We start from the raw sequence: 20,085 nt of genomic DNA on the forward strand, positions 1-20,085 counted from the left end.
ACCAAATGGGACATAAGTCTCGCACAACATATTGTGAAAGTGTCTTAGTTTAGTTGCTTTTATTATTGTTATAATTTCTTTTTTGGTGTTGCTGGATACTAACATTTTGTGGTATCCTTAGCCGTCTTGTGTGTATGCGCTAAAGTATGAAGAATGCATGGCCACAAAGCTATAGAGCATACATATATAGCCGTTTAATTCTTGTCGATCCCTTTGTGAATTCATATGTTATATGTAAATGGTGTATACGATGATTCATGATATTCTAAATTTGGCATCAAGCATTTTCCAAATCACCAAAATCTTTTGTAAAGGAAAATTTTTAAAAAATTATGTCAAATATTGTAAGGCTGTATTGAAACGGCTTCTTTTGTGGCCTTCTTGTGCATTTTAGAACATTGTCTCTGCTCACTTAGAATTAAATTTTTGATCTCTGGACAATTTTTTGTTAGAAAATTATTTATTTGGTTTAAAGTTTTTTGGCTGCCATACCTACCATTATTTATCACAGTTTTTCTTAATAACACACTAAGGAAAGCATGTAGTTGAAGAATATATGATTTAAAATTTGAGAAAAGGCTGTCGTTAGACAACGATAATTATGGAGATTCGCTCAACAATGTCAAATGAATTCTATTGATCTCCATTTCAATATTATGTAGTTTTTGTTTTCAGTTTTCTTCCCAATCCTACTTGGTCCTCTTGTGATCTCGCAACCTCTATAGCGTCTTGAGTTGTGCCAACAGTTTCAAAATGGGTTCCGACATCTACATGACCATTTGAATCACCTACCCGTTGTTGCTCAGATATCATATGAACAACATGATGTGATTGCCTATTAGGCATGACGACACCTAGTGCGATATCCTTGTCGTCCATGAATAGAAAGGTCCACATGTATATGTTCTTTGTAACACTTTAGTTGTATCATTATTTTGTGTTACTATAGGATGTATATTTGTCACATATTAAATATGTTCAATTTATGTGTTACAATATAGTACCATTTTATAACATTTTACTTGTAACATTAATTTTATGTTACTATAATCATTGTCAGTCACACGCAGGCATCGTCTACCAGTCATGGCGTTTCATTCCATCGCAGCGGACGTCATGGTGAGCTAACGCGCCTGCCAGTGTTCGTACAGGGGTTAGTTAGAACAGCACTGGAATGCCCGATGTTGTTCTTGATGTGAACCCTCTGGTATGGCCCCCCATGGCCACGGGTTACATTAGGGCATGTCGGTCTCTTCCCTAGTGTTAGAGCTTTGACCCAAGCCCGAACGCTTGGACCTAGAGTTGTTGGCGGCGGCATGGATCCCGTTGGGTGAGACAGAGTCCATAGCCTTGGGGTCAAGTGAGGCAGAGTCCTCCCCCAGAGGTCAGGCCAGGCAGAGCGCAAACCCAAGGGTCGGGCGAGGTGGAGCATAGACCCAAGGGTCAGGCAAGGTGGAGCGCAAACCTAAGGGTCAAGCGAGGCAGAGCCCATGGCCTTGGGGTCGGGCGAGGCAGTGCCCTCTCCTAGAGGCCGGGCAAGGTGGAGCGCAAACCCAAGGGTCAGCCAAGGCGGAGCCTGTGGCCTTAGGTTGGGCAAGGCGGAGCCCTCCTCAGAGGCCAGGTGCGGCGAAGCGCAAACACAAGGGTTGGGCGAGATGGAGCACAAACCCAAGGGTCAGGCGAGGCGGAGCCCACGACCTTGGGGTCGGGCGAGGTAGAGCCCTCCCCTAGAGGCCGGGTGAGGTGGAGCACAAACCCAAGGGTCGGGCGAGACGGAGCACAAACCCAAGGGTTGGGCGAGGTGGAGCGAAAACCTAAGGGTTAGGTGAGGCGGAGCCCATGGCCTTGAGGTTGGGCGAGGTGGAGTCCTTCCCTAGAGGCTTCCCAGAGGTCGGTCGAGGTGGAGCTTGAGTGCCTAGGGTTCAGTTGGAGCCGTAGTCGCGCTCTTAACTGTTCGGATGAATTAATGTTGATCACCATTATCCCCTCCTCTTTGGGTACCCTAGTATTAGTCCTCGATAGGAGGCATCTTGCCTCTAGCCGTTGGGGAGGTGCTTGGGGACCAACGGGCTTGGTGGCCATTGATTTATGGGACGTCTCTCAACGAGGCACATCCGAACTCTATGTCAATTGGGGAGGATATCGGGTCCCACTTGAATTACCCATTAACCTCGACGAGACGCACCGCTCTGACTATGTGGTTACGATGGACGAGCCTCTCCTCACGTGGGGCAAAAACTAGACCTGCCTGTAACAAGGCGTCACGACCCTTCAAGGTCAAAAGAACACTGAGGAAAAGGAGTAGGGTCCCTATGACCCCACCAAAGGACGAGGCCAAGCCACGACCAAGATTCCTCCTCGTGTCTCAGGTCCACGACCCCCGGTCCGCTCTATGACCTTACGAATCGTCAGGGGTAACCGACCCCTCTAGAGAAAAGTCAATGGAGCAAAATGGCCAAATTTTTCATGGCGACACCTTCCTCCATAAAGGCAATACCTATCCTAAGAAAAAAGGCCACAACCCCACCATGTGTAGTCAATGGCGCACAATGATCCTAGAACGGGGGAGTCACCCTGAGATCACATCAACGACCATGAATAGGATCATGACTAAATAACAAACAGTAACAACTGGATCATGTAGGCTAAGGCACATTCAAGGCTAGGACATTGTGGCAGAACCGCCCAGAATAACGCACTTATGGAGGCGCTTGTCTTCCACTAGACACTAAGCACCCCGAGAGCGAGCTACATCGAGCAGATTCTATCGAGCACACCCCAAGGAAGAGCCCGAATAATCCACATTTTCCCCTCAGGATCTAATAATGAGAACGTGTTTACATTACTTAGTCCATTTCATACATCTAGAGTTCTTAGAAATACATTATTACAGGACTAATTCAGAGTGCAGAAATTAAACAGCGGAATGAAAAGAAACATCTATCGATGATATACAAGGATCCGTCTCTGCCCACCAGAAGAATCCTTCACACAATGGCTACTCCTCAAGCTGCACCTGCAACAGGGGTAAATAAACCCTGAGTACACAATGCACTCGCAAGACTTATCCGACTAGTGGGGATAATTTTCCGACTCCAAGGGATATGATAAGCTTTATGGTTTGATGGGTTCCTTTTTGTAGAAAGCAATACTAATAGTGCATCCTTATGTATGTTTATTATTAGCAGTCATGATTATTTCATTATCTAGCCATTCTATGTAAGCATTTGTTCTACTTTTAAGCAGGAGTTGAGCAAAAAGTTTCATTTCACCACATTTTATCTTTCAGTTCTTACTACGGTGCTAGACTATAGACAAGCCATACCGAATCATCGGCGATTCACGAATCAATGTGCCTAGCTAGGTACCCCGAAACACACGCCTCGCTTGCACCCTAGGCACAAGTAGGACCAACCCACCACTCTTCTATCATGGGTCTAGGTCCCTGTCCAAACTTGGACTCTAAGCCCCCGCTCCTGAGTCCCAGACTCAGTATGGTGCTTAGACCTCCACCATCCCCGCCTCCAATTAGTCGATCCAGAAAGAGCCGAAACCCATGACAAGAGAGCAACAAGCCTTTCCTACGTCCATACACAAGTATGTGTTTAGGATAACAAGTCTGTGACTTGCCTAGAACCCAATGCAACGACCGGTCCTTAACCGACACAGATAGAGAAACAGTGTAACCAAGCTATGCCCCATTGGCCGCAGGACACAACCTCTTACACCCATGAATACCCTTACCATATCCCTGTCTGGTCTCCATTTTCCTTTCACCAGTTTTTATCATGAGTGATAATAATAATCACCTATTGCGAGTAACAGCAGGTTACTCACGCTACTGAAATCCTGAGCATAGCAGCTGCTCGACGTATGCTAGTAGGACTCTTAAGTAGGTATATCTATGCAAGTAGTTTTCATAAAATGCCTGTAACGTAAATGCATATCTCTCTCTCACACACACACACACACACACACACACACACACACACACACACACATATATATATATATATATATATATATATATATATATATATATATATATATATATATATATATATATATATATATATATATATCCAGTAATCATTCAAAAAGAGGGGTTATGCACCGGGGCTTGCCTTAGGTAGGCGGGGTGTCAACAAAGTCAGCAACTGATGGCTCTGGGGCTCCCTCCTATATGAGAATCTTCTCCTCATACTCATCGATGATCTCCTTGTACTCCTGCTCGCCCACAGGCATGAACTCTACCAACTCGTTATCTACATGTATGAAATAATGATGCAACACTTAATAATACGGCAACAACAACTCTTAAAATAATAATACATCTATCAAGCTACTAAGCTAGTTCTACCGACTAAGACTCTAAGTTACCTATTATTACCACTAAATAGGTATGAAACATTGCACGTATTATCTTAGCAACTAGCGACATCCCTATTCTTATTATTGATTTAATATATATACTACAACAAGAAATACTTAGCTACCATATTTCTCAATATATTTCAAGGCTACAAAAATTATAGTGAGTGTCTAATAATGTTATGAGTCTACTATAAAATTTTTAGAGCCAGCACTTCTACCATTTTATCATGAAAATTCATTCTCTAAATAATCATAATAACAACAAGCACATTACAATAAATAAAGTAACCCTAAGGATACCACAGAACTGTATGAACTAAATACACTAAAAGCTAGATCATGAATTTAGGAACCTAACAAAATTTACTTCACAATTTTAGGACACTTACATAATTTTATATTAATTATCAAAGATCAGTTCACAATTTAAATTAGAAAAGCATTAACTAATTCCTTAGAAAAGAAAAGGGCGAAACCGCCCAGCGCGGCCCATCGTGGCTTGACCCAAGCACGCGCGATCCAACGACCCGTGCGGGCGCGGCCCACGCGGGGCGCGGCCCATCCACGCGGCAACGACCCACAACGGGGAGGCCCGCGCACGTTGGCAATTTCGCACAAACCTCCTTGCCCTAAGGATGATTCACCCTGAGGTTGCGACACTATTCCTACAGTCTGCGCTTATACAAATAAACCCTTCCCAAACCGCTTCATTACCATGGGCGGGTCCTCAGGGCACACCCGTGCGCACCGGCGTGGCGGCGCTGGCACTAGACCGCCACGCCGGCCATCCGAGACCCTTCCCGCCCCCTCCAAGGAGCCAATGCTCATCTAGATGCAAACGCGAAGCGGTGGGCGGTGAAGCGATGAACGAAGACGTGTCATGGAGCTCCCTCCACGACGGCGGACACCTTGCGGCGGCGACAGCCGTGTTCCTGTGAGCCAAGGCACAATCGAGGTGAAAGAACCCTAGGATGGGCACAAGCAACTCACCCCAAAGCTACCTATGGTGATGGCTTAACCAGGGACGGACCGGGTGAGTCTAGCCACGTGCACACGGCAAGCTTCGCGATGGACTGCGGTGGCGCGATCGTGTCAGCAGCGACAGTAAGGCAGTAGCAGTGCAAGTGGGGTGCGCACGTCGAGAAGGACTGCGAGGCGAGGCTGGGGGTGCAACCAATTTGACTCGGGAGGACCAGGTGGGTAATGCCCACGGCAATGGCAGCTTAGCCTTTAATGGCGCGACGACGGACGTCCGGCTCTAAATTGGAGCTTGCCAAGGCGTGATTGGACACAGTGTGGGGTCGGTCGGCTAGCAGGCTTGAAGATGGAGTTGGGGGTGCACCAAATTGAATGGACAAGACCTATCCATGCCAGATTGATGGCGTGGCCTAGCTGACCCGGCAGTAGAGGAGGGAGGGGAAAAGAAGGGGATGGGGTTCGACTTCTTGCCTGAGCTTTGGCGGGATGTGGCGACCACACACGTGCACTCACTGCGAGCCAACGCAGCTAGGAGAGGAGCATGCACGCTACAGGTGGTGACAGTGCGGCAGGGCGACCGTGGCGCCATTAATGGTGAATGACAAAGCGAGTGGCCTCGGCAAGCCCACGTGCACAAAGTTGAGTCAGCAATGATGCAGAGGCACAGGCGGACGCGACGACAGCTTGCTGTGGTGCGGTGGTGATAGCGCAGTGCAGCATGGTGATAGGATGGTGGCGCAGCAGCACAGGCGGATGACATCCACTCGATCAGAGAGGAATAGCGCAGCACAGCGTAGACACAACGCGATGCAGAGACAGCGACAGTGACACGACGAGGTAGGCGGTAGTAGACTGGCCAGGGCATCGGGCCCACAACAACAGCGGCGGGGCAGAGCGACCAGGCCAACCGGCCCCGACGACCCGCCAAACGTGGCGGTGCGTGACGCGGGCGTGTGTGTGCTCTGCTCGTGCAACATGTGCCTGGGCGTGGCAGCGGCGATGCGGAGCCTGCTCGGTGATGCGCGTGTCAGCGCATGTTGGACGAGCCAGCGCTGCGACGCCGAGTGCCGAGGCATGGTGACCGTGCCCAGTTGCTGAAACCGGCCGAAAACATGCCACACACGCTTTTTAAAGCGTCCTAAAAATCCAAATCGTTGATTCCAACGCCAAACCACCTATGCAATTCTTAAAAGGGCATATTAGGCTACTAAAACCAGCCATAAAACCATAGCACTCCTTAACCTAATTCTTCTACAAAAATTGCCAAACTTAGCCTTGTCAAACTATTTTCCGACTTAAGAAATTTGACTAAGTCTTGATCGGATTCGCGTCAAATTTGATTTCCAAGCTATTAGCTATGCTAGCTAGTGAATTCATTTTTTGACCGTGGGTATTTCATTGTCACCTACAAAGTTTGTACTTCTAACTTTATTAAATTTCTGTATATACGTTCTATAGTGTTTTCGTTCAATAAAAATTCGCTAACATCCTTACTTAATAATTTCATAAGTAGCGAACAACCTTTCAGTTATGCAGTTACGTACATTGATCTACACCCGATATTACCTACATTAACACATAAATATGATGCTCATGCAGTATTTTAGCAAAAGATTTATAGTGTAACACCGAGGGTGTTACAAATCTACCCCCCATAAACAAAATTTCGTCTCGAGATTTCATGTGCCTAGTGTGGGAAAAGAGATAAGGAATATATTTCAATGTAAACAACTACCTTGATGAACTAGAAAGAAGGTGGGGGTAATGCTTCAAGATATAACTTTCTTGCTCCCACGTTGCTTCATCCTTCGAGTGGTTTTGTCACTGAACTTTGTAGAAGTTCACCATATTGTTTCTAGTCACTCTTTCTTTCTAATCTAAAATCTTGATAGGATGCTCAATATACGTCAAGTCAGGCTGGAGAGGAAGTCCTTCAATTTCCATAGAAGGGAGAGAGGCCCAACGGTGGAGGCGGTTTGATGGGTGATGAGCAAGGCGGCGGGGCACCACACGAGTGGGCAGTGTTTGGATATTTGGTGGGCAGGGCAGGCAGCGGCGACAATTGACCACAACGTTAGGGAAGGGTGGCACTATAGCGACGGTGGTGGGACGTGGGTGGTGAAGTCATTGGCGGGAAAGGCAGCGACTAAGGTGGTGGTGATGGGGCAACGTAGTGCGAAAGGAAAGAGAAGAAAGAAGAAAACGAAGCTGCAACACAACAATAATAGGTGCTCGGTGAGAATGATTGCGAGAGTGCTAACAACCTAGGTGGCAATGGAGGAGGAGCATAAGGAAAACAGAAGTACTTTTCCTAACGCTCAGCACGTTGATTAAGGGTCCTCGTTTATTTAGTCAAGAGGACAATTACGAGGGAACAAGACCTTGTAATCTGGTTTATATAATTATGTAACAAATAATATTTAGAACATATCCTTCAATTTTTGTAATGTAAAATAATGTATATACCTAAGTAAGATGAAAAAAAATCTAAAACTATGTTTAGATTCTAAAATTTTTTGCGCAGTAACCGTCACATCGAATCTTGCGGCACATGTATGGAGTACTAAATGTAGACGAAAAAAAAACTAATTGCACAGTTAGGTGAGAAATCGCGAGACGAAACTTTTAAACCTAATTAGTCCATAATTAGATACTAATTATCAAATACAAACGAAATGCTACAGTAACCAAAATCCAAAATTTTTTTTTTATCTAAACGGGGCCTAAGTGCGATAGAACAAGTCGACCACGAGAGGAAGTTGAACTAGTTGCTGAGCGAAGCAGCAAAAATCCTATCAATTATAGCCATATATATACATAGAACCCCTGCGCATTTCACTAGTTTGGGTTTGGATTCGTAGTTTCGGACACCCTGAGGCCTGAGCTCCGCCGATTCCTTCCCCCTTCACCTCCCCTCCTCCCCCAGCCGCCGCCGCCTCATCTCATCGCATCGCCATCGCCCACCCCCCCGCTCCGTCCCCCGGGGATTGTCGATGGCGGCGCCGGCGATATGGCAGCCGCAGGAGCAGGGGCTCCACGAGATCTGCACCCTCCTGGAGGCGCACATCTCCCCCAACTCCGACCAGGCCCGCATCTGGCAGCAGCTCCAGCAGTACAGCCAGTTCCCGGACTTCAACAACTACCTAGTCTTCATCCTGGCCCGCGGAGAGGTGAGCCTTCCTTTCCTCCTAGTGTCACCTTCACCTCAATCGCTCGCTGGCTTCTTCCGATCGCCACGCCGTCAGCAGAGCCTAGGGTTTTCTCCGATGCTACTAGAGATTTGAAGCTAGTTGTTTGACTCCATAGACCCCTAGGTCGCCACTGGAGTTTAGCGCTTGGATCGCACGTGCTAACTTCTAATCCAAATCGATATTGACATCCTGGTGTTTTAGTGGAAATGATAACGTACGTTGTGTGTGCTATTTGTGTACACACAAAGGTGGAAAAGATGCGCTGGCAATCAAGCTAAAATTTCAGTGCAGACCTAAGGCTCTCTATGTAGCATTTCAGTTTCATTCGGTGGTAATTTGAATTGTCGTGTTGTGGCGTCGGAGGTTCAAGTAGGGCTTAGCCTACGCAGATATGTGCCGATGCACAGTAAGAGATGAGAGCTTGTTTCCATGCTAATCTTTTATGTCTGTCCTACTTGCCGCTGCATCATTGCTTATTGTGGTAATGATTTCTCAAATTGCCCAGAATATTTAAACTGCAAATCATGCGATATTTTTAGAATCCTCGGGCAGTCATGTGTCCACGTCAAAATCTTGCTCAGATGGCTAGTTATTTGGCCTACTTGAGTTCTAGTAGTATTTGAGTTTCGACTGGTGATGCTCCCACAGAGATTTAAGTAACCACTGGAGGTGAGTGACGGCTTGCTCCCACTGTCTAAAACATTTCCTTGTAACTTACTTAGAGATACAGATAATAGGAAATATCTATACTTTTATGCTTTGAGGGGTTGGAGGGAGACCACAGCAGAAACCATATGGTAGCGTTGGCGTGATCTAGACTCTGGAATGATGACGGAAAAAACACATTCAAAGGACTGCCACTTTAACTTTCTGCCTACTGTTTGTATTTTGGTTATTACCGAATTTATTTTCACGTGTGATCGGCAAATATAAGAAACAGTGATAAACAATGAATCGAATCAACGACTCTGTCATTTAATCCCTTGTGTTCTTTTCCTCGCTTATTCGTTCTAAAACCTTTTCGACATTGGGATGTCTTTTACAGGTGGCCATGCATGTAGTTCATAAATTATCAAACTTGTTATGGAGCAAAATTCTCTTTTGATATGACTATGCTTGTAGGTCCAGCTATTTTGTCTTCGGCGTATCTGACATCTGGTGTTTGTACCAGGGGAAATCTATTGAAGTTAGACAGGCAGCTGGTCTACTACTGAAAAACAATTTGCGAACGACTTTCAGTTCCATGCCACCTCCGTTCCAGCATTATGTTAGGTCTGAGCTGTTACCATGTATAGGGGCAACCAATAGGGCAATTAGATCCACAGTTGGAACAGTGATCAGTGTACTTTTCCAAATTGTACGAGTTGCTGGATGGATTGAGTTGTTTCAGGCACTCCATAAGTGTTTGGATAGTAATGACCTGGATCACATGGAAGGTGCTATGGATGCGATATACAAGGTAATGTGCACTCCTGTCATACTAGGGGTTCCATGCATTAAACCAGCATGATGTACTGTATCTTACAATTTGCGTTCTTAAAATCTTTCTTTCTGATGACAGATCTGTGAGGATGTCCCTGAAGAGCTCGATGTTGATGTTCCTGGTTTGTCTGAACGACCGATCAATGTGTTTATGCCGAGAATACTGCAGGTCTATATCCAACATCCAGAAATAGCCAATTACATACCTACTCAATTGACACTTTGACTTCCTCTCTGTAAATGGTCATATTTATGTCTTCGTACACCAGTTGCCTATAATTCAGCTAAGCATGCATCTGTGGTGGCATGTAGATGCTTGAACAGTCTCGTTTAACATATTTATGGGGTTTCATTCTGATACATGCTGCTTTTTTTTTCTTCCTCCAGTTTTTCCAGTCACCACATGCTACTTTGAGAAAACTATCGTTGGGTTGCGTAAATCAGTACATAGTAGTGATGCCATCGGTAAGAGTCCTAGCCCCATCTTCAGCTTATCTTTATCAACGCTTTTGACTCACAGTTAGATTTGCACAGGCACTCTACATGTCTATGGATCAGTATATTCAGGGATTATTCAACCTTGCAAAGGACCCTTCAGCAGATGTTCGGAAACTGGTATTCACCGTAGATAATTACTTATCGTACTAACTTATTTGTTATAATGAAATTGCACATTATGGTGTGCTACTTATTTGCAAGAGAATAAGATTCAAATGCATACAAATGTAATTATTTCATAATTGAAGCAGGATTTATTTTCTAGGCTTATAGCTGATTTGTCAGCAAGCAAAATGGCAATAATGATTTTTCAATGGAACATATCAACTTGTTAATTCTCCTTGTTTATTTGATAGGTTTGTTCAGCCTGGGTTCAGCTCATTGAAGTTCGCCCATCAATTCTGGAGGTGTGTTACGATTGCTGTCTATTAGACTTTTTTCCTGCTCTCACCTAATATGTATTAGTGATGTAATGTAACTAGTGCTCCAAACTTCTCCATTTTCCTATTTTCCCACAATTTTTCTGATGATGTACACAATTTTTGTCTTGACTCATATTAGTTTGCTTATTCCCTTGATGTACTGGATCTAACATTGGATATTGAAACTGCAGCCACATCTTAAAAATGTTACTGAATTGATCTTGCAAGCTAATAAAGATTCAGATGATGAAGTCGCCCTAGAAGCTTGCGAGTTCTGGTATGTTTTCAGTAAGTGAGTGTAATGAGGGCTGCACAACGAATGCACCGATCCTTTAAAAAATATAGAATGCACCTAGTAATGTACATTGACTATCTGAATCTGAGTTATATTGGTAGTACTAATGGGGCGCATACTGTGATGGACACTTTACAACAATTTAATTAACTGTTGGTTCTAACTTTTGAAGTTCACAAATTGTTTTTGCTCAAATCCAAAACTAAAGTCTGAATAACTAACTATATGGCTAGGAATTAGAAGCCTATTATTCTCATTTTTTAAACTGCTAAATCTTTCAGGTCTGCATACTGTGATGTGAGTATGCCACCTGAAGGTTTACGGGAGTTCTTGCCACGCTTAATCCCGGTATATGTCTTTCTTGTACTTCAAATTAGTGTAGCTGTACCCTTGGTGCTGGATATAATTTCTTACATTCCATTTTTTTTTCCTAGACTTTGTTGTCGAACATGGTATATGCGGATGATGATGAGTCTCTTGATGATGCTGAGGTGTGGTAAACTTTTAATATCTTTCATGTTTGATCCAGTGGATCATCAGTGGCAATATCTTATTCTGATAAATATTATATATATACATTTTATTTCAGGAAGATGAATCCTTTCCAGACAGGGACCAGGTTGGTTTTATTCTTTTTGAGCAATATTCATAACCAATAATGGCCTAATTTTATGAATGGCTCCATCTGTGGCCATCCATCGTAGTGGTTAGACCTGCGTCGGCAGAATGAAGTGACCACATTATAGCTTTAGCTCATTTCAGGTCTCTCAGTGAGATCTAATTTTTGGGCGGGGGTGGAGTGGTGTATCAGCAATGCATTGACCAAGCTGATTCTATTTCAGGATTTCTTTTTTGTTTTGCTGTATTTTACTTAATAACTGTTGGCTGGCTTTGTCACTCAGGTGTGTATCACCACACCTCTCACTCACACACACATGCTGGAGGTTGAAGAGGAGGAGATCAGAGCACACACACACATGAACACACGTGAATGAGCTGCTGAACTACTCTGGCTGCAGCTAGCCACTTCCTTCATATAGAAGCAAAGATTACAGAAGTCAAACTAAGGGCCATACTGATACTGCCCACTACTTATTACTGTAGCCATACTACGCACTATATGTCACTATAGCCATACTCCCAACTACTGCTGTCCTATTGACAGGAGGAAAGGGAGGGAGCAGTCACTATTCCTATGCTCCTATGACAAAAGAAAGATGTGAGAGCAGTAGAATATCTAACAACAACAGGAAAGCTTAACCTTGCAGCCATATACTGCTGAATTGTAAACGCACATAGCATATTGCAGACTTGTCTGTAGTTAATTCTTTTAGAAGTCGGTTAACACTATCAATTATAAAGAATAATGTGAGCCTCTTCCAACATTTATTTACACAATATGTAACAGGATTTGAAGCCCCGCTTCCATGCCTCTCGATTGCATGGATCAGAAACTGGAGATGACGATGTGAGTTTAGAATTTGTTTCTTTTTAAGCCATTTGGTTTTGATGGCTTTCGCCATCACTTTACTACCTCATCTATGTTTAAGTGTTAAAAAAATACTGGTGTTTCGAACAGGATGATGATGATGCTGTAAATGTCTGGAACCTGCGGAAGTGTAGTGCTGCTGGGTTGGATGTTCTCTCTAATGTGTTTGGTGACAGCATCCTTCCAACTTTAATGCCATTGATTGAGGTAACTTGTACTTCTGATTTTTTTTTTGGAACTGTACTTCTGATAGTTTAGTAGTGGTGCTTTTTGTTGAAACAATTACTCAAATGGCCTGAACTGGAGCCTTTTGCATGGCTCGTGGAAAAGCATTGTGGGTTTATGATTTCCTTATTATAGCCCTATTGTTCAGGCTCTGTGTTTAGTTGAAGACAATGTGAAACTCCTCAATAGTCACTGAAAGTTATTATTATTAGCACTAGTCAAATAGCATGGCTTGAAAGCCCTAAAAGCCATTCCTGAAAGTTTCCTAGTCATCAAAAGTGCAAAAGTAATTCATAATGTAAAACTATTATTGCAAGGTTTCTTCAGAACACATTTCCTGATTATTTGATGGTTGGATCTGTGCTGCTCTTAAACTTGCATCTTTTGGTTAAATATACACCATTTTCTGTAATTTGCAGCAAAACTTGGCTCGAACAGATGATGATTCTTGGAAGGAGAGGGAAACTGCTGTTTTGTGTCTAGGCGCTATAGCAGAGGGGTGCATTAGTGGTCTATACCCGCACCTTCCTCAGGTAATTTTAATGAGTAATGGATAATTGTGGCTATGTTCATATGGGCTGCAAGGATAGTAGTCAAATATCTTTTCTTTTCTATAAATGATTAAATGTCTCATTGTGGTAGATGACGACGTGCTAAATCTTCTTTATACCACCATAAACACTAGTATTACATTTATTAAAGGCAGCTCTATAGACTTAATGCTTGATTATGGTATGAATCCTTGAGAACATAGCTATGATTGCTACAATATGTGGTGATTTTAAAATGCCTATTGCAGGGGCATTCTATTGTTGCAATCTTAGTATTTTCTGGATAAATCGAAACTCAAAATATTCATTATTATTATTACTCAACTATTTTTATTAGATTTGTTGCCCTCTCTGCAATTGTGGGTTATTGTGATTTTTCTTATTCTCTATACTGTACCACAATGCATCTTGCTGTATATGTTGTACGTTTTATAAGATATCTTCATTGAAATGCAGATTGTTGTCTTCCTAATCCCCCTTCTTGATGATAAATTTCCTCTTATACGGAGTATTACATGTTGGACGCTCTCTCGATACAGCAAATTCATTGTTCAGGTAACATGGCACATTTGTTCCCTGATATTATTCTTATTCCTTCCATTCTAGGGTTTCAGCAGAAGCTCATTATGTTCAAATCATGTTTTAGGAATGTGGAGTTGACATTTATGCATCATCTTTTGGAGAAGTGTCACTTTTGCATTTTTAAATTTGTACATTATGGTTCTTATAGAACTGTATTCTTGTCTCCAAATGCAGAGCCTTGATCATCCAAATGGACGTGAACAATTTGATAAGATTCTCATGGGATTGCTCAGAAGGATATTGGATACTAACAAAAGAGTGCAAGAGGCTGCTTGTTCAGCGTTTGCTACTCTTGAAGAGGTTATTGACATATTTTAGCATGCTTTCCTGTTTTCAGGGAATTGCGTAAGAATTAATATTATGCATGCAAGTAACTTTGCAGATCCTCATCTGTACATATTGGTTTTCTGCTTTCAGGAAGCTTCCGAAGAATTAGTACCCCACCTGGAAGTAATTTTGCAGCACCTCATGTGTGCCTATGGAAAATACCAGGTTCTTCGAAATTTAAATAATCTTATTTTGTGCATGCACTGATTGTTATCAAGCACTGCTATGTCAGCTCTCACATTCTTATTTCTAGTTTTATGTGTTGCTTCTGAGCAGAGACGAAATTTCCGGATACTCTATGACGCCCTTGGTACCCTGGCTGATGCTGTTGGAGCAGAATTAAATCAGGTGCAAAATTTTCACAAACTTTCACTGGTTTCTTCTGTATATCGTGAAAAATCATTTCGGTTCTTGATGCCATGTTCTCTTGTATGTCGATTCCTTGTGAAGATACTAATTCGTCTAAGTTGCTATGCAGGCGAAATATCTAGATATATTTATGCCACCTTTAATCATGAAGTGGCAGCAACTTTCCAACTCTGACAAAGATCTATTTCCACTCCTTGAATGCTTTACATCTATTGCACAGGTACTGTGGTTTTAATCTGTGGAAACCATCTATGTAGTTCTTATCTTACCTGGAAATCATCTATTGCAACAGTTTGGAGTAGGAGCTGCTTTTAGTTGCCTATTGTGGTTCGAAACTAGAAGAATGTGAATAATTAGAAGACTTTCTACAGTTTTGGATTTTTTTTCCCTGAGCTGTTCCTAAGATGCTCATGTACAATATTGGGACTTCAATGCCTTATGTTTAATCTTCAGGCATTGGGACCAGGATTTGCTCAGTTTGCGGAACCAGTGTTTCAAAGGTGCATCAATCTTATCCAATCGCAACAGTTGGCAAAGGTCTGTCTAATCTTTGCCTTCTATAACATATTTGAGTCATGTTCTCTGTGAATCGCTCATCTCATCCAAGTATGCTACCTTTTCATGCAAAGTCCAGTGTCACAATTATTTGTTTTTTGTGAGACCTGATCAGTGATTTTTTCTTTTTCCTTCTCATTTCAACCACAGTTTTATTGTACAGCCATACTAGCGCAATGATGTACTTACTGCTAATACCAAATTTCTATAAAAAATGAGACCATCTAGTTGCTGACTAGATGGTTGGTTAACATTGACTGCTCAATCTTGCTTATCATGTCAGATACATATCAAATTGGAGCTGTTCAATCGTGCAAAACACACATTATTCTAGCTGTTTCACAGAATTGGTGAAACTTATTATATAATGTGTCATGGTTCATGGAAGGAATTAGATGTTCACCTTAGTGGTTACGTGGCCCGTGAGCTGTTTCTATGTATTTTGGTCACTTGTAAGCACAGAAATCGTCTTCCAACATTGTTATGTGCTTTCTGAGTACCCTGGATCTTGGTCATCTGAAAAAACAATAAATATGATAAGCTACAAGGTCAAGTCACATATACGACTCATACATTTTCTTTTCCTTTATGATTTCCCTCCAATGTGCAGATTGATCCTACTGCAGCTGGTGCGGTGTATGATAGAGAATTCATTGTTTGTTCGTTGGACCTACTGTCAGGACTTGCAGAAGGTCTTGGCGCTGGTATTGAAAGTCTTGTAAGTTCTTGTCTTTGGATATGATATCGTTTTTCCTTCCAAGTACATTTTAGACATGATCACATGAACACACACCACTCACATACCCACATGGGTGCGTCAGGGGCGGAGTTAAATTATTTAGTCATTGGGGACAATCATACTATCATATTGGGGCCATGCTGTAATATGTACTTAGAGGAGGAATTCACTATTATTATAGCAGAACTATAGTGGATTAATCAAAAGCCATCGGGGCCAGCTGGCTCTGATGGAAGCATGTAGCTCCTCCCCTGGGGTCTGTCCTAGCGCACATCTAAACTAGGGAGGGCTACCCAGAATGAACCCACATGCACACGCTGGGTCCTGAGGAATGGTGAGCCCTAAGATCTGAGTGCGCTCGATCCTAAACAACTGACCACACTTGGTTCTCTTTCAGTAGTATCTGTTGCTTTTGCTGTATACACATAAATCTCTTATTCCATTTGAACTTGTTAATGTCAGACAATACATTGATTGTCCCAATATGTACTGTATTGTTTACAGAAATTATCAGTTCTATTACATGGGGCTGTACCATGTGTGCTGAGTAGATTGTCCAGTTGGTAATTTTGCCGGGTAGCTGAGTTTAGGCATTTTGTCTGTTTAGCATGTATCCTGGATGAATGTTAGGTGACTCCTCAGGTTTGAGATCTCACTTCTCACCAGGATGGCTGGATATGTTTTTCTTTTCCATCTGGAAAGAGTTAGTTCCACTTGTTATGTTGGCTTTACTGATTACTGTCATATAGCAAAGTTTGAGTTTATTAAAACTAAGTGCTGATGCTTGGCCATGATGCTTTGTGCGGTAATGTAATTGGATTAAAACCAGAGCGCAAGTATGAGACCAATTGTTTGTGGGAGTAAATTGAGCCAAAATTATGTTTAGGGGGTTAATCATACAAAGTGGATTGTTCAAGGTTGTAAAATGGGCTTTTTTTCATCTATCTATCTATACCTAGTATAGTATTAAAGTACGATAACACACACACACACACACACACACACACACAAATCCGTCTATCCGTCCCTCGGTCCGCCATCTCTTTTACCTTTGTAGCCTTGAGTTTGGGCTTGCAAAAACCTTCGGCACACCATTCATCTCATGGCCTGGCTGCCCGAGCCTGTGTGCGTTGTGGCACACCTATGGGCATGTGGTTCGCCTTTCACCTTTCTTAAACTCAGAGCAGGTGCACACAATAGCCACCCATTTAAGTTGAGCGCTGAACCTCCCTAGGGCCAGCATAGTGTCCATGCTCAATTCTGTTCAGGTGAACAGTGCACGCGTGTTCCTGTTCACAACGGGGCTCAGGATGGGTATGTTGCTCGTTTGTTGGTTAGAGATTAGATTAGATCAGATTGCATTGTTTTCTATTTCCTTAATCTAAGAGAGGTTTATTAAAGGTCAAGTCTTCCCATCTCATCAAGCAAAAAATATATTGAAGTTCCTAGTTATCTCCCTGTCCTTGTGGTATGGTCACACTATTGGGGTTTAGAGCCAAGTAAAGTATGGCCATGACATCTACACTTTTTTGAAGGGCAATTACTGCTTTTCCTTTGTTTGCTGATTATATATACTTAAAATTTTAGTACCAAATATGCAGAAGTTTGATATGCCATCTTTATTTTGTTGTAGGTTGCACAGAGCAGTTTGAGAGATCTACTTTTGCAATGCTGCATGGATGAAGCAGCTGATGTTCGACAAAGTGCCCTTGCCCTTCTTGGAGACCTTTCTAGGGTTGATCTCATACCACCATAGTTCATATTATCTTGAGATAATTTTCACACTACAAAAAAATTAACACTCTTTGTTACACTAGGTTTGCCCAATACATTTGCATCCACGCCTTCAAGAATTTCTTACTGTTGCAGCAAAGCAACTGGTAAGCATATTCTGTGTGGTCTATATGTTGTTATCATAATTATCTTGATTCATTTCTCACTCATAACTTCGCTGCAGAATCCTCAGTCTGTGAAGGATGCGGTATCAGTAGCTAACAATGCCTGTTGGGCTATTGGAGAATTAGCAATCAAGGTTAGTTTCTACTTTTATACCATTTGGTTTAACCCAGTGCTGAATTCTTTTGCAATCCATAAAATACCTTTTTGTTTGTTTTGATGCTGTTAAAGTTCAAACTGTTTGGCACGGGTTTCCACTTGGTATATGTCATTTATAAAGTTGCAGTGCACCGGCCCCACCACAGAGCTTATTTCTTTGACATATCAGTACTGATTGGTATTTATGAAGTTCCGTATGCATATATGTGACTGATTTTATTTGTTTCCAGATTGGCAAAGAAATTGCACCTGTGGTGATCACTGTTGTTTCTTGCTTGGTTCCCATTCTAAAATCCCCAGAGGTGAGTGATTTTTAAGGTTTCTTGTGTAATCACGTTTCATTTAAGATTTTAACTAAGTGGCTAGTTCTTTTTTTCCTTCACATTGACAGGGTTTGAACAAGTCACTTATTGAAAATAGTGCGATCACTCTTGGGAGGCTTAGCTGGGTCTGTCCAGACATTGTGGCCCCTCATATGGAACATTTCATGCAAGCATGGTGCAATGCCTTGTGCATGTAAGTGCGCCCCTTTTCTGGAGTCTTTAAGCACATCCAAAGGGTTAGAGAAGGAAGGATGGTTTTCAAGTGTTTTATCTATGGTTTGTTGCATGATGAATGGAACTTGTTTCTTTGGTGTGATCCAGCATCAGAGACGATTTTGAGAAAGAGGATGCTTTTCATGGACTGTGTGCAATGGTATATCCAGACCTCCTGGTTATGGCTGCATTCTTCCTATCTGGGTGATTTTCTTCTGAAATCTTATTTGGTTACACCAGGTGGCGGCAAACCCTACAGGAGCCGCTGGTTCATTAGCTTACATCTGCCAGGCCTGTGCAAGTTGGACTGTGAGTTGCGATTCCTATTGGATTGGGAGTCCTTTTTAGGTTCACCTATAGCCCTATTGAATTCAATGTGTGCTCTTTGATCTGTGTACAGGAGATAAAAAGTGAAGGTCTTCACAATGAAGTGTGCCAGATTCTGAATGGCTACAAGCAGGTAAAGCTGGCCTCTTTACCCGCCGTTGCATTTGCATTATGTGATGACAAGGATGATAAAATAACGGTGGTAAACTGTTTTTTGTCTAGCTGCTTGGAAACGGTGGGTGGGAACAATGCATGGCCACCCTGCAACCAGATGTTGTGCAGAAATTAGCTAGATATGGAGTATGATGGCAATCGAGAAGCAAGCTCGTGTGGTTTATTCACCTAATAGACCATCTTTATGGTGGAGACAGAGGAGCAGAAAGGGCTATGAGAATATATGTCTGTGTCTGTCTGTGAGGGGTCGTCAAGAGCGCGTGCTGCTGATGCATCTTACATATGTGGCACTTGAGAATCGATTCGGTTCGTTGGGTGGTTGGTTGATACTCCATTGTCCATTGTATACTGGTCTACTAGTTGGTGCACAGCACAGCACAGCACAGCACAGCATTTCCCCAGCGGGAGTGAGTGAGATGGACAAAACATAGTGATAAAAGGGGGTGTTAATGTTATTGCCTGCCGCAACGGGATGGTGAGAATGTCTGTCAGTTTGTATTGGTTAGGTTGGGTCAGTGGACTTGGTTTTGTTTTTGTCATTCCACTGACCAAACCCACCCTCTTGCTCGCCTCGCCCCGGCAACATTGAGAATACGGGAAGGTTTTGTAGCGTGTAATTCTTTTTTTGGTTTATTACTAGGTGTAGGATTGTTTTTGAGTCTTGTTTGACAGGAAGGGTTTGTATGAAATCAATTCATTGCCCAATAATAAAAGATCGATGGGGTTGGTTTCTCTTGCGACTGCACTTGCGTTTCTCCCATTGGTTTTGGTTAGTACTCCCTTTGTCTCAAAATAAGCGTTGCTATGGAGTTGTGCGAGTCAAACATTTTTAAATTTAACTAGGTTTGTAGAAAATATTAATAACATTTGCATCTATAAATAAATTTGCTATGAAAATATATTAGATCTATCCAAT

General features: G+C 42.6%; 1 protein-coding gene across 1 annotated transcript; it reads left to right on the forward strand.

Annotated features, from left to right (window-relative positions):
* Positions 1 to 8,180: 8,180 nt before the first annotated feature.
* LOC136492856 (transportin-1-like) lies at positions 8,181 to 19,901 on the forward strand. Its single transcript, XM_066488911.1, has 29 exons — positions 8,181 to 8,522; positions 9,715 to 10,002; positions 10,105 to 10,194; positions 10,413 to 10,490; positions 10,560 to 10,640; positions 10,880 to 10,930; positions 11,137 to 11,222; positions 11,522 to 11,588; positions 11,675 to 11,731; positions 11,830 to 11,859; positions 12,649 to 12,708; positions 12,820 to 12,936; positions 13,374 to 13,487; positions 13,962 to 14,060; positions 14,262 to 14,387; positions 14,505 to 14,579; positions 14,691 to 14,762; positions 14,893 to 15,003; positions 15,237 to 15,320; positions 15,949 to 16,056; positions 17,711 to 17,812; positions 17,895 to 17,957; positions 18,035 to 18,109; positions 18,363 to 18,434; positions 18,524 to 18,648; positions 18,777 to 18,828; positions 18,909 to 18,977; positions 19,069 to 19,128; positions 19,218 to 19,901. The coding sequence occupies exons 1-29, from the start codon at positions 8,346 to 8,348 to the stop codon at positions 19,299 to 19,301; spliced, it is 2,673 nt and encodes an 890-aa protein (XP_066345008.1). The 5' UTR covers positions 8,181 to 8,345; the 3' UTR covers positions 19,302 to 19,901.
* The last annotated feature ends 184 nt before the right edge of the window (positions 19,902 to 20,085 follow it).

This window comes from Miscanthus floridulus, chromosome 11 (genome assembly GCF_019320115.1).
Source record: "Miscanthus floridulus cultivar M001 chromosome 11, ASM1932011v1, whole genome shotgun sequence".
In the NCBI taxonomy this organism is placed as follows: domain Eukaryota; kingdom Viridiplantae; phylum Streptophyta; class Magnoliopsida; order Poales; family Poaceae; genus Miscanthus; species Miscanthus floridulus.